At 32.2% G+C, this 13904-nt stretch overlaps 1 protein-coding gene across 2 annotated transcripts in view; it reads left to right on the top strand.

The window, feature by feature from the left end:
• Positions 1-13904, top strand: part of LOC124359680 — a 77847-nt gene continuing 63943 nt past the window's right edge. Inside the window, exon 1 of one of the 2 annotated variants that reach the window (XM_046812622.1) lies at positions 1-211. Coding sequence is in view for 1 of the 2 variants with exons in the window: in XM_046812621.1 (XP_046668577.1) it covers positions 12688-12865 (178 nt within the window). In the remaining variant the exon portion in view is untranslated. Of the gene's footprint in view, positions 212-12466; positions 12866-13904 lie in introns of those variants that run through there. The other variant, XM_046812621.1, reaches the window with a different exon arrangement.

Here is a 13904-nt window from a genome sequence, read left to right as displayed (position 1 = left end):
GCTACTACAGTCACAGTGATTCACAAGAGATGTCGTTGCACAACAAAACAAATTATGAATCACAATTTTATTCTAAGTACTAGGACTGACTAGGATAGTAGTAAAATATATCAAACGCAATCTAACCTATGTAGTAATCGCATTTACATTCTAATATTCTGCAATAAAATTAAGTAATATCAAGAGAAGGTGCACACAGAACGATCTAAAGGTATTAATGTACACGTTTAGTTGATAATATTTCAGTTTGTTTTAACCTTTTGGAGTGTAATTTATTTTTATTAGATCATGTACATTTTAATTTTGGTCATTTTTGCCTGGATTCGGTATTATGTATATAACTTAGTGCTAGGGTATTATTTATTTTGTGTTATGTATTACTTGTACTATTTAAAGTTGACTGTTTCTACAAGTAAAAACAAACGTTTTCTTACCGTATCACTTTGTCATTATTTAAGAAACTAAAAGTTATTGCTCTTCTTCAATGGCAGTCATTCTAGATACAGGCTTAATCCTGTTTCAATTCCTAGAAAGGAATCATCATTTAGGCTTATATTGATATATTATTCCCTAATTCAGTTCCTATTTCATGAACAGCAACTAGGCTACAATTTCATCAACATTTCAATTAAAAAAACCATAATAATTATTTTTAGCCTTATCAAGGACAGCAGTATAAAAATTAAAGTACATTATAATTATAAAAATAATGTAAATATTCGGTTTTGTAACTGTTAAACACATTCACTGTGGCTGTGATTTTCCAGATGTAACCCCAAATGATGTACATTTTGAGTGTTATGGGCTGCAGTACAATAAGTGGCTTCCAACACAATCAAATAATGACTATCAGTTATAAATATCAAATACATTTGACCTGTATGTATCTACAATTAATCATTGCTAGCAGTTTTTATTTTGTTTACGTACTGAGTAGGCTAGTGACATCGGCGGGAACAATGGCGATGAATATGTAATTTTTGTCTCAAAATGTATATTTTAACATTAAAATGAAATGAAATATGCCTTTATTTAAGAGGCGGAGTTAGGGCTATTTAGCCCTCTATACCTCTCAACCTGACATTGAACTATGTTTTAAATGGTTAAAATACAATGACTTTGCTCCTTTAAATCCGAAGTATCCAGTTTGTATTGAGTAGATAAAAACTAGAATTAAAGGTGGAAATCAATTGGTGTTGCGCTGCAATATTTACTAATTAATTACTTGAACCATATTCAAATAGCCCCCTAAAGGAGAGGGAATCCCTGTTTGAGTTGCTTCATTTCATACCTGGAAGCGAAAAAGTCAGCACAAACACGAGGTTGCAAAAAACACACTTGAGTAGACTTTTTCTGTCCTAAATTTGGTGTTATGAATATACCAAAAGTCATGTAGTATATTAGTTTAAATCAAACAAACTATGACTTTTAACTACTGAATGTAGTTTTGATAGCATCAGTAGGCCTACCTGCAGAAATACCATTTCAGATTGGCTTAAGTAATTGTAAGTACTTTGCTGCTCAAACATAGTTTAAATAAAGTTTAGTTATTTTATGTCATCTGAAACAAATAAATTTCTTTTACATATAAAAGTAAAGCTTCACTATAATATCATTTTTAACCCTTTTACTGCCAGACAATTTTGTTACTACATGCGACCAACCTGCCAGGCTGTTTATCATAGGCATGTACCCAAACTGCCAAGCCAATTTTGGACTTTTTGCAATGTTTCACATAAAAATTCATATCGTTGCTATTTATAGCCATAGAAAGCTAACATTTGCTTTGTTTTTCTTCTCAAGAAATTTAGTATTTAATATAATATCAAAATGTACAATTCAGGAATTTAAAACTATATTGAAACAAAATATGTACTTACCTTTGATATAAAAATGTTTTTTTTAGTTTGACTTGAAATTCAATATTTTAAACTTCATTCAATATAAATTTAAGTGTTTTATTTTGAAGCTCAATACCATTTTAAGCAAATTAAAAAAGAAATTATGTAAATATCTTTAAAAGTATCTTTTTATGAGTGTTTTTATGACTTATTACAAACTTACAACCTTAAAAACCACACTGTGACAACTGCTTCACCAAGCTATTGTCTTATTCAACTATTCTACACTGTTTTATTATTCTTTTCCAACTATTTAAATTATTCTTGTAATATTTACAAAAGAATCCAATGTTGGCAAATTCAGCACAAGTGAAATGGAAAGAACTTGGTTTGCAATCCCTTCTTGCACTTTGTACACTGGTATGTGGACTTTTTTCCTCTTACCACCCGCCTTTGTACTTGCAGCACTACACATACAGCATTTTTTTTATTTTTTGTCTTCAATTTTTTCAAAAAACTTGCTTGGATCTGCATCACCACCACCTTGGTTGCTTGGAGTACCTCTCGGATTAGGGTCGAGTCTGGGTCCATGTCTGCTTTTTCTGTTTTTTATCCACTCCTTGCTCATTTCCTCTTCAACTGACACTATAAAATCTTAATGGTTTAAAGGCTTTGCCGTGTTTACTTTATACAGAATGTATACATTGAGCATCAATCTACCAAACAAGTTAAGGGCTACTTTCTTCCAGAATTTCATATTTTTTCGGTCATCATGGTACTGGTACAGCATCTGGTCTGCTCCATCAACTCCTCCCATAAATGAGTTATATGCTCTTATAATGGAAGGCTTTGTAGAAATATGTACTTTGTTACCTCTTCTCTTGGATTTTGTTATGGACTCAGCTTTGCCACAGGTTGATAGTAGTAAAACCTGCTATTTTAGGCTCTTTTTTGTCAGTAACCCAGTAGAATCAAAGGATTTCTTATCATGTACTTAGTTTCACCAACTGAAAATTTTGTTTTCATTAGTTCAGGAATCCTTTTCGGTTGGGACGTAGTGTACCTGTTACATATGTACCTTTCATATATAAATATTTTGCCAGTTTAGTAGATGAAAAAATTTATCTATATAAATGTGGTAACCTTTTTCATAAAGATTAGCTTTTTTCATGAGAGTGTCTACAACTGAAAACCTCAAACCTTTCCTGCTTATCAAACTCTTGTATTCACCTTCAGTTCTCTGGTAAAAAAATAAACTAACACACTAGTGTGATGCTGCTTCGCACAGCATCCACAACTTCACCCCAGCGATGGTGTTTCTTGGGCATGTATTGTAAAAGTTGTGAATGGGATTTTGTGGCAATCATACTCTCGTCCACTGTTATATTTTTACCAGGTGTGAAGTGAAGTTTTGAAACATGATTTATGTGATTGACTAAAGGTTGGAACTTAGTACTGGGATCATAACCATTTTCATTTGGTTTTGGCAGGTTTCTTGTGTCAACAAGGTGGCAAAATTGCCTGAAAGTGGTTTCTGGTGAACATACAGGAAAACCCGGGAATGATTTGACTTTGAGAGGTCCACCAATAGGACTCAATACTAGGCATGTTTTTAATTCCCATATTTATTAGAACGATAATAAGGCATATATTTCTGACAGAGTGACTGATCTCCAGACTTAAGCTCGGCTGTGCCTTTTTAGCTTGTCACGGTTAGCTTCAATAAATTCTCTGGCATACTTATTAGTATACTGAACTATATGTCAATTAGAGAAGCCATGAAAAACCGTTTGAAATAAGAGCATGGGGGTGAGTCTTTTTCAGGGCAATTTTTTGGGCTAGGAAGTTCATGAAAACTAAAAATTTGGTCCGGCCTATGCAAATGGTCATTAGCTTCTGTAACCTCAATCCATCCCACATCATCCTCACTAGAAGTGCTTATTTCATCATTAGGGGGCATTTCTGACTCATTTAGGCCAATAGGATGAGCGGGTGGCCTAGGCCAAGATGCATACGTTGCCTATTTCTAATTGGGACGTCATTGTCACTGCCATTAGAATTGGAATCAGAAATATACCGATTGAAATAATGGGTTAGCCCTAGTCCACGATTACCTGATGATGTTCCAACTTCATTGGGATTGAAATTGGGGTCTACATCCGTATCATCAACATCAGAACTGCTGTCTGAAGAATGGCTGAGGTTGGGAATGTCACTAACAAAACTGTCACTGAAATAGTCTTCTTCAATTTCAAATTTCAATTCTTCAAAAACAAACTTCAATAATATTTCTGATAGTTCCCTCACTCACAGGAGATTGAGACCTCTTCATATTCAATATATTATCATATTACACTCATACACAACAGATAAACCACCTTAATTCCTCTGATCCAAATGTAAATAAACATGATAACCAAAGCTTGCTCAGTGACCATGCTGATGTTTGCACTCAGCGCTACTAGCGGCACAAATGCCAACTATACCATCTGATGTAAATCATCTGTGCATAGAATATTACGTTACATTCTGAACACAGTAAACAGAAATAAAAAACAATCATGTGAATTTTTATATTATTAATTAATTATTTTACGAACAACCGGTTGTACGAACTAAACGGACGCTGGCAATTTAGGTGTAGAATACCGACGTCCGGTTTTAAAGTTGTTGGCAGTTTAGATATAGTTTTACAACGTCCGTAAAACAGGACGTTGGCAGTGAAAGGGTTAAAGCCTAAAACATAATTTAGTTCGGCATTATCGCTTAAAACTTAGTCAAAGTAAAATTGTATCTGGAAATTGATTCAAAGTGAAATCGTGTTTGGTTATGGATTAATAGCGGCAAGAACAATGACGTACGTCTGTTCTTTGTTTCACAAGAAGTTGTTTATCCTTGTAAATAGTAAAAGGTAAGTAGCCTAAATGTTATAGTTTTGTTTGTAACATTTTATAAATATAGATAGCATACATATTTTTTTGTTTATCGTTAATATACTAATTTTTAAGATTTAAAACCAGCAGAACTATATTTGTTTATGAAATATCTATTATAATCATTAATTATAATCATTTAACTAACAATATTTTGGGGTGAGAATACAGTAATGTAATTCACAAGAGATGAGTCGCCTCGTTCGACACCTTTTATCTAATTTTGTTTAAAATTTTGTGTACAGTATTTTTAGATGGTCATAAATATTAATGATTCGATTATCATGATTCAATTGCGCTGGTGGCCTAGTGGCCGCATATTAAACTGCAGCCTGAAAATTTAATATTATATATATATCAAATATTATAATATATAAACAGCTGGCAATAACGTCACTAGACTACTCAGTATGTAAATGAAAGTAAAACAGCTGGCAACAATTAATTATGAACATCTATAGTTCAAATGTTGTATTCAATAGTATCAATATTTATAATAATTGATAATCATGATTGGATTGTGTTGATAGCTGCTTATTATACTGCAGCCAATTTTCATAAGGGTAAATGTACACTAGCACGGCTAAGACCAAGACCACGACCAAGAACGTGCAGCCAGGACAACCTGAAATGATGTGGAGCAATGCGCACTAGTCAGACCAAGACACGACAGACGCACGACCACAGCTGTACGCTCTGGTCGCACAGACCAAGTGTGAGACCAGCTTGACGTTGCAGCCAGGCTTCCATCAGCTGTTATAGAACAACGCGCACTGCCTACAGCCAGTCTGCGACCAGGAGTAGTTGAGAGAGGTTGTGTGTGCGATTAAGTTGTTTGTGATTTGTGAACAAGTTTAGTAGACAGTATTGTAAAATGGCAACGGTAGGTTCGGGTAGACATTCTTCTTTTAAAATATTTCAGATAGCAGAACAAACTTTTTTCACCAATTCTCTTATTGTTGTAACTCCCAGTTGATAGTAGTGACGCAAATCAGAAAATGAACTGCCTTCCGCCAAATACCTGAAAGCAAAAAAAATTACAAACTACACACTGCTTCATTGTTATATTCGTAAACTACAATCACCACTTTTTTCAGGCACATCCTTACAGAAGAAATGGCGCCATATTAAAGACGCCTTCAACAGAGAAAAGAAGGATTTCTGTAATTAAAAGTGGATCTGGAGCTACTAGAAAATCTCAGTGTGTTTACTATAATATGCTGTCATTTTTGCACAGTGCTACTCCACCTACTAACACTCAGCAAAGCTTGCCAGGCGAGGACCGCGATCCTGATGATGATGATCAAGGGACAGGAGACATCGACAACCTAACTACACACAAACAAAAGACTACCATATAACTGTTCTAGCAAAAAAGAGGAAGGCACCAGATGACATTGGCAAACAGCTGATATACGTATTGAAGGAGTCAGCCAACGAAAGAAGACAACATGAAAAAGAGACTCTTGAGGACCAAGATCGGCTTTTCTTGATGTCTCTGATTAAGGATTTCAAAAATATTCCACAACACAGGAAACTTTCAGCAAAACGCCAGATACTTTTGGTTATCGAACAAAACCAATTAGGAGATTTGAATAACATGGGCCATTGTCATGAGGGATCTTCACAAAGCCTTAGATATTTTTGGGCAAAAAACACAGCCTATTTATGGTGGATATGACCAGAGAATCTACCAGCAAAGATCATCAATAGCTCCTCCTATGAATACTGGTGGCAACAACTACGAACTTCTCACCAGTCTACAAAGAAATACTTCAACCTCACATTCAATGACTGGAAGTAGTGTACACGAAGACGACCAAGTTGATGACATTAACAACAGTTGCTAGATCTAAGATAGACTGGTGTATAAATTTAAAAACTCAGTTTTTACAATTAATTGGTCATTTGTACTAAGTTTATATCCATTTACTATTTTACTTAGAATATTATTCAATTAACAACTTTTAACACTCATCCGTGTGTAGTTAAAAAACTCTTCTTCATGCTGACGTAAATTAGCATAAACACTAACGAAGTATCCTTTTAAAGGCCTCTCTGCTCTCAAGGGGTGTATCCAGTGTTTTCTTTTACCTTTTACATATTTACGGTACACATACACGGCCACTGCTATTTCCTCGACATCCATTTTCAGACTGACTCTTGTTTTTAGTACATTACAAAACTTTCTTGGTTTTGGTCGAGGTTGTGGTCGTCCTGTTCCAGACCAGTACTGGTCTAGGTCTTGGCCGTGCTAGTGCGTGTTTACCCTAACACTTGTTAATTATTTAGAATTTTATTCTGAAATGTTGATATATTCTCTTGTTATATCCATATTACACATAATTTCTATTTTCCTTTTTTTCCCCCTCAGTTATGTAAGCTTTGATGTATACTGGTTTATTTTCCAAGTACACACACCGTTTCATGTCTATACATTTTCGTGGTCCTCCCTGGGATTTGAACCCATGATCTCTCAGTTAGAGAGCCAGGACTATAGCCATTAGTCTACGGAGTAGGACTATTTTCCTTGTAAGTTGTTGCTAAACATTGTAAACAAATTTTTGTTTGCCTAGTGCTGTTTACATCTGTATATGAGTATTGCATTTTGGACTTATCTTTATGATAAGTTATTGGTCTGTATGGTTTTGATTAGTCTTAGCATTTAGAATTGTTGTCACGTTTAGAATACACTAATAAAACAAAAACTCATTATTGAAAATGAACATTATTGTTCATTATTAAATGAATATTAATTTAAAAACCAATACGCCAAACATGCAGAAAATATACTATACAAATAGATTTATTGAACAGCTACTGATAGAAGTTATAATTTTAGAAATAATAACTAAACTTTTTAGAACATAAATAACTAGAAAAGGTATGTATTAATTTAACAAAAGAATCATTAACATAGTTAATAGTGGGAAGAGTTGATACAATACAAATGTTGAGTTCACCTCAGCATTGTGACAGTGTCGCGATTACAGACGCTGCAATAAGCGGAAGGTTAAACGGAGGTGAACTCAACACGTTTATTGAATAAATCCTTCCCACCATAACTATGTTATGTGTTGACTTCAAACGGTGCAAAGAGTTTGTCTAGAGTGTCTTGTTACCAACTGTTTTTGGATCTGTTCAGTAGACTACTCCAGATTCCAGGACAAAAATCTGTGATAATGTCAGATTTCGGACACGGCACAAAGCGAAAGGTGAAGTGAAGCTGAAATCAACATTTATGAAAGAATCTTTGTCATCACTTTCTGGATTGTGAACTTCCCAAAAAGGTCTTGTCACACTAGATAAATAAAGTAAAAGTGACTAAGACCATTGTATCTATTTTATAATATCGGGACTGGTAACTTCAAAGGTATATTTGTTGGAAACTGGTCGTTATTAACCCATTGAGCAGTGACTTCAAACATCCACAAGGCCCAAAAAGTCAGACGAAAAAATGTCAAATGTACTATTATATTGATACTCTTATCTGGTATTATTCAGAAATTATTACTTTTGTAATGTCATTTAACCACTGTTGCTACATAAAATAGGATATTAAAAAACTATTGTTAGTAGTGACCAAATATGGAAAATAAGAATCGCCATGTATATAAAGAATTTTTTTATTTTTATGAAATGAGAATAGACATTCATGTTTTAAAACCTACATTACACAAAAAAGTTAAACCGTGAAACACTTAAACTGACAGTAGTCGTGGTGAAGATGGAACATATCTTGGCATTTGCGAGAGCTAGCTTGCCCTGCTCCTTAGTGGTACATACTACTCACAAAACATATTTCTGGCATCTAGCAGATGAAATTATAACTACAAAAATTTGCTTCTAAAACTCACCAAGGGATGACATAAGTAGAGCAAGACATACACGTTAACACTGTTTTAAGATAAATATAAAAACACAACAGTGATGTCAATTTGGGCGACATGACTGTTACATCGTTATTGTTCAAAGGGTCAAAAATCTCTTTCTTAAGAGACCTAAATCCTATCAGGTCAACTCTGTAAAAGTTTACACTGTCAAAGGATTATTTTTATTTCATTTATAGCAATTGAATGTGTTCCTATCAAATTTGCTTGTGGATACAAGGTGACAGAAGAACCTTATCTTTTTCAACATTTGGTTCTTTTGTATTATCCAGAGGCCATTCTGTTATCTACCACTTTTTACTATGTGATATAAGTAGGAATAGATTAGGTTAACAAGTATGTTACTAGTAGTACAAAAGTAAAGTTGACCTTTACGAGCGATCACATGATTTGAGCTTGAATTTGTGTATTATCTCGAGGAATTTTTCTTTTTTCACAAGAAGTGCGGGGTAATCTGAGGTCAGAGAAGATGGATGTGATCTGCGGTCGGGTCAGGAGAGTACTGATCTGAAAACCCCCTAGCTGTCATTGCGGGCTTCAGTGGCATCCCCCACAATTCTCAAGCTCAGATCACATGAGTACTCGTAAATTTTAACTTTTTCTATTTATAACTAGTACATATTTATTTACCTTCTTATATAGATTAATAGCTAATAAAGTAGGTGGGGACAGAATGGTGTGCAGATACTTTTTTCAAAAAGAAATATTGTAATATGCTTGACAGTATTGATTTGAAATACAGAAAGTTAGAAAACAAATTTAAATACCTTCTAAATTCCAATGAACCATTTCTTCATCAAGAAACGAAATTCTCTATCAACAACTAGTTTGTAACTTGTTATCAGAAACATCTACCAAAGAAGAAATGAATCTTTTATACAAAGGTTTAAATTTTAACCAGACAATAGTAGAAATAAGTAGAAATGATAATGAAAATGTAGTTGTTGATATAGAAAGTAACATTCAATATTTATGTGACAGTAAAAAGACTGCCATAAGATCTGATATCCACTCTACCTTTCCCAAGATTCTAAAAGAAAGATGTTCCTCACATTAACATAACATGCAATACAATAACACAATAAAAAGTCTTAAACATAAGATTGTATTTTATTTTAAGGCTGACAAAAGTAATACTGTTGTCATTATGAACAAAGAAAAATATCATAAACAAATTTTAAACACTGGATAAACAATACCCTTCCGAAAACTCCAATCCAAAAGTATATTTAATCAGTATCAGAAACTTTAAAAAACCGTAAAAATTTAATTAACAACCAATTATATAGAAAACTTATAGTTCCTAATCCTACCATTCCAAAATTATACTGCCTCCCAAAAATACACAAACCTGGGAATGGAATGCTATCAGTAGTGTCGTGTATAAACTCCCCAACATATTTTCTGTCTCAATTTTTGTTGAAAAATCGAATATCTCATATCTTTTAAATGTAACATCCCTCTATCCTAATGTTCCAATTAAGGATATAATGTAAATAATTACAGATTGGTTAAGTTCTAAAAATGTACAAAAGGAAATAATTTATGATGATATATTGATATATAAATCAGAGCACATTCCAATATAGAGAATCTTGCTACACCCAAATTGATGGAACGGCGAGCAATTTTGAAACTACAGCCAAATCTAAAATGACATATTTCCTAAGAAAATGAATACGATATGTCAATATTGTCTTTTCAATATTTAATGAAAATGAAAATCTACAAGATTTTATCACACTCTAAATTTGTTTTGTACCCTACTATTAAATTTACATATGAAATTGAACAAAACAATAGTATCCCATTTTTAGGTGTATTGCCGATTAGAAATTAAATAAAATTTGAATTTGATATCTACAAGAGACCAACTCATACAGATAGATTTATCTTCAATGTATCTAACCATCCACCTGTACAAAAGAGCAACATTTAATTCAATGATTTAGACTTAAATACACCACTTTCAATAGAAAACTACAATAAGAACCACATTACATTACAAAAGTTGCTACGTTCAATAGTTACACTACATAACTTATTGACAATATACTAAAAAAGGCATTGAAAAGAAGAACTAGAAAAGATAAGACAACATTAATGCCACCTCAAGACAAAGCAAGAATTTATTTTCACAATACACAGCTTTTACTTGAACCATATATGCAAAAAAATTATCTGTCACTCATAGAACAAGCAACAAACTATTCTAAATTTTAGGAAACCTTAAAGACAAACTTTGAAATTATAGTAAATTAGGAATTTATTAAATTCAATGGATGCAATGACTGTGACAAAATTTATATTGGACAAAAAGAACAGTAAAAACACGATTCAAAGAGCATTTATCACACACAAAATATGGAAGAGTTGAAAAATCTGCTGTAGCTACGCATTGCATTGAATCAAGACACAGAACATCAAATTAAAATCTAAAATTAATAAAAGAAGTAACAAAACCAATGAACTTAAATGCTTGGGAAACACTAAACATTAACTGAAATAAAGAAACTCATAAACAATGAAGAAAGCCCTATTAAAAATTACAGTCTTACTTCTCAAATTATTCAAAAATTAAACCATAGTCATATCTAATTTTTCATACTGGCTCAAATGTTTCTAAAATTTTTGTATTTGCATATTTGACCCATATAGTATTGTAATATTAATTGTAATAAAAATAATGTAAATATTTATTTGTGGATTCGTCTGCATAAACCTTTGGTTTCGAAAGGCCTCGTCCAAAAAATTAACTATATTGGAAAACTATTGTGAATAACATTTACTACTATTTTAAAATTGTTTACAATTGCTCAAAGAATCTTCAATATCAGTAGTGTTTTGGTATTAAAATAAGACAATTTTACCAATGATTAATTTGGAATAATAAACATACATTAAACAATAACACACAGTGTTACCCATTTATACTTCTGTTGAGTTTTGTATTTTTCAATGCTTACATAAATAATTATACTTAATTAGTGAATAATTTTTGTTCATTTCAAGAACAAGATAGCATACTAATGTGTGATGATTTTCAAATATTGACTCACTAGTATTGTAACAAGTATAAAAAACTAATAGACATTAATTTCAAAAAATGAAACATTTCCCCAAGTAAGTAAATTTCAAATTTTGTTACAACTAATAATGATCTTTTAATTTTCCAATTTTAATTTTTGTAATAAAATAAATGAAAATTGATATTCAAAAATTGTGTTATCATTAGTTATATCAAATTTAAAACTTCTCCAAGAATCTTCACTCAAAATTTCAAATGTGTTTTAGGTTAGTATTTGGATTTTTGAGGTTTTGTTCAGAATTAAATGAGAAATGTTATGAAACCAATACTGTACCAATGTGATTTATTCTCTTCAGGATTTAAAGTAAAACTGAAAAAAAGACTGCAGTATAATAAGCAACCACCATGACAACTCAAATGAGTGAACCGTGGTATTGATTAGAAATCTAATACAAGCCAAACTATCTAATACAAAACCATTCTTATTATAGTTATTTAAAATCATATTTAATGATAGCTCTTTTTAATGTATTATAACAATATTGTTTAGAATTAATTCAAACAATGTAAAATCATATGTGTGGTATTTAGGTAATGACTACAATGGAAATAACCTTTGTTATTTGTGTCACAAGCTATCAGATACGCATCTGTTAAAATAATAAGAAGTAAGTTTACAAGTCGCTTTTTGTATACATATGCATAGTTTTTAACTCATCATTAAATTATTACTTTTTAGATATAAAAAATACCTATAACGTGATTTGGTTGGATATTTTGGTTTGTTTGGTAGCTTAGATTTAATCAGGAATGTTGATGATCCGATTGTTGCAATGGCCACTTATCATACTACAGCCAAAAACTTCGATACAAATTTTTTAAGAAAAGGAGTAATTTTCAGCCAAAAGAGGATAGCAATGTCGATACCACTTGTATGAAGATATGATATTTCCAGTATTAATGTTAAAAAATTATGCAGCACTAAAAAAGTTAAAATGCAAGATCATACTTCTTCACCTCCTCAGCCTGCTGAGCTCTTATCCCTGTTCATGGAGTGGACAATGCTGTTAGACAAATCAGTTTTTGGTTCAATCCATAGTTTGTACTTGGTTGATATTTCTGAAGATCACTTAAAACAACTCGATGTTTTGAGTTTGCAACAGACATTTCAAGGTACTTTGATATTATATGGAGGCCATTCTGTCTCTATCTATTACTTATTATTACTCGATGTAAGCAGGTAAATTTATACGCACGTATTATAAATAGAATAATAAATAAAAGCTCGTGAGCGCTGTAAAGATTAACTTTAACTTTGGTACTACTAGTAACATATTTATGATAACCTAAACTAAACCTACTTGTATCACATAATAACAAGTAGTAGATAGTGAGTGAGTGGCTCCCATATAATAATATTGAAGTGTCCATGTCAGTATCTAATCTTTTAAGATTGTACCTATATGCAGGCTCTTCTAGATGTGCTTTATGTTCAGTTACAAGTTTGTTCCTATCTGTTTGGTTCATACAAGTAGTAGATAGTGAGTGAGTGGCCCCCATATAATAATATTGAAGTGTCCATTTCAGTATCTAATCTTTTAAGATTGTACCTTTATGCAGGCTCTTCTAGATGTGCTTTATGTTCAGTTACAAGTTTGTTCCTATCTGTTTGGTTCATACAGCTGTTCACAAGCCTATTCGGAAAGGAATCACAAATGTCATAAGTATCTATCTATCTATGGAGCCTCGAATGAGAGCTCGAGTTGCTTATCAAACACATCTCTTCAAACCTATTTTTTAGTATTAACTTATTCAGGTCTGTGATTGTCTTTGCACATAATTATAGGGTGTACATCTTTCTTTATTTAACTCTGGGTCAAACTAAGTTATTTATGCTGTGTTCCACCATACTATAATTACTGACATAACTATAAATACAATAACATCATCAGGTAACCTTTCTTGTTTCACAATAGTTCACAGCATAAGTCAACAGAGTAGCTATTAATGTTTTATTAAATAGATTGCTCAGAAGTAGACAACATTATGTCCACAGTATGTGTTAATTTCATTCAAAAATGTATATGGTGTGCTTTGCCTCCAGGATACAGTAAATATTAAATAATTAGTAACCTTCTTAATTTACAACAAATCTTTACTAATTGTTAATTTTTGAGTGTATTAAAACTTTGTTTACTTACATTTAAAAATG

The sequence above is a fragment of the Homalodisca vitripennis genome, chromosome 4 (assembly GCF_021130785.1).
Source record: "Homalodisca vitripennis isolate AUS2020 chromosome 4, UT_GWSS_2.1, whole genome shotgun sequence".
NCBI classification, from domain to species: Eukaryota; Metazoa; Arthropoda; class Insecta; order Hemiptera; family Cicadellidae; genus Homalodisca; species Homalodisca vitripennis.
The sequence above is the reverse complement of the archived record's forward strand: the minus strand, read 5'-3'. Positions and strand labels throughout refer to the sequence as shown.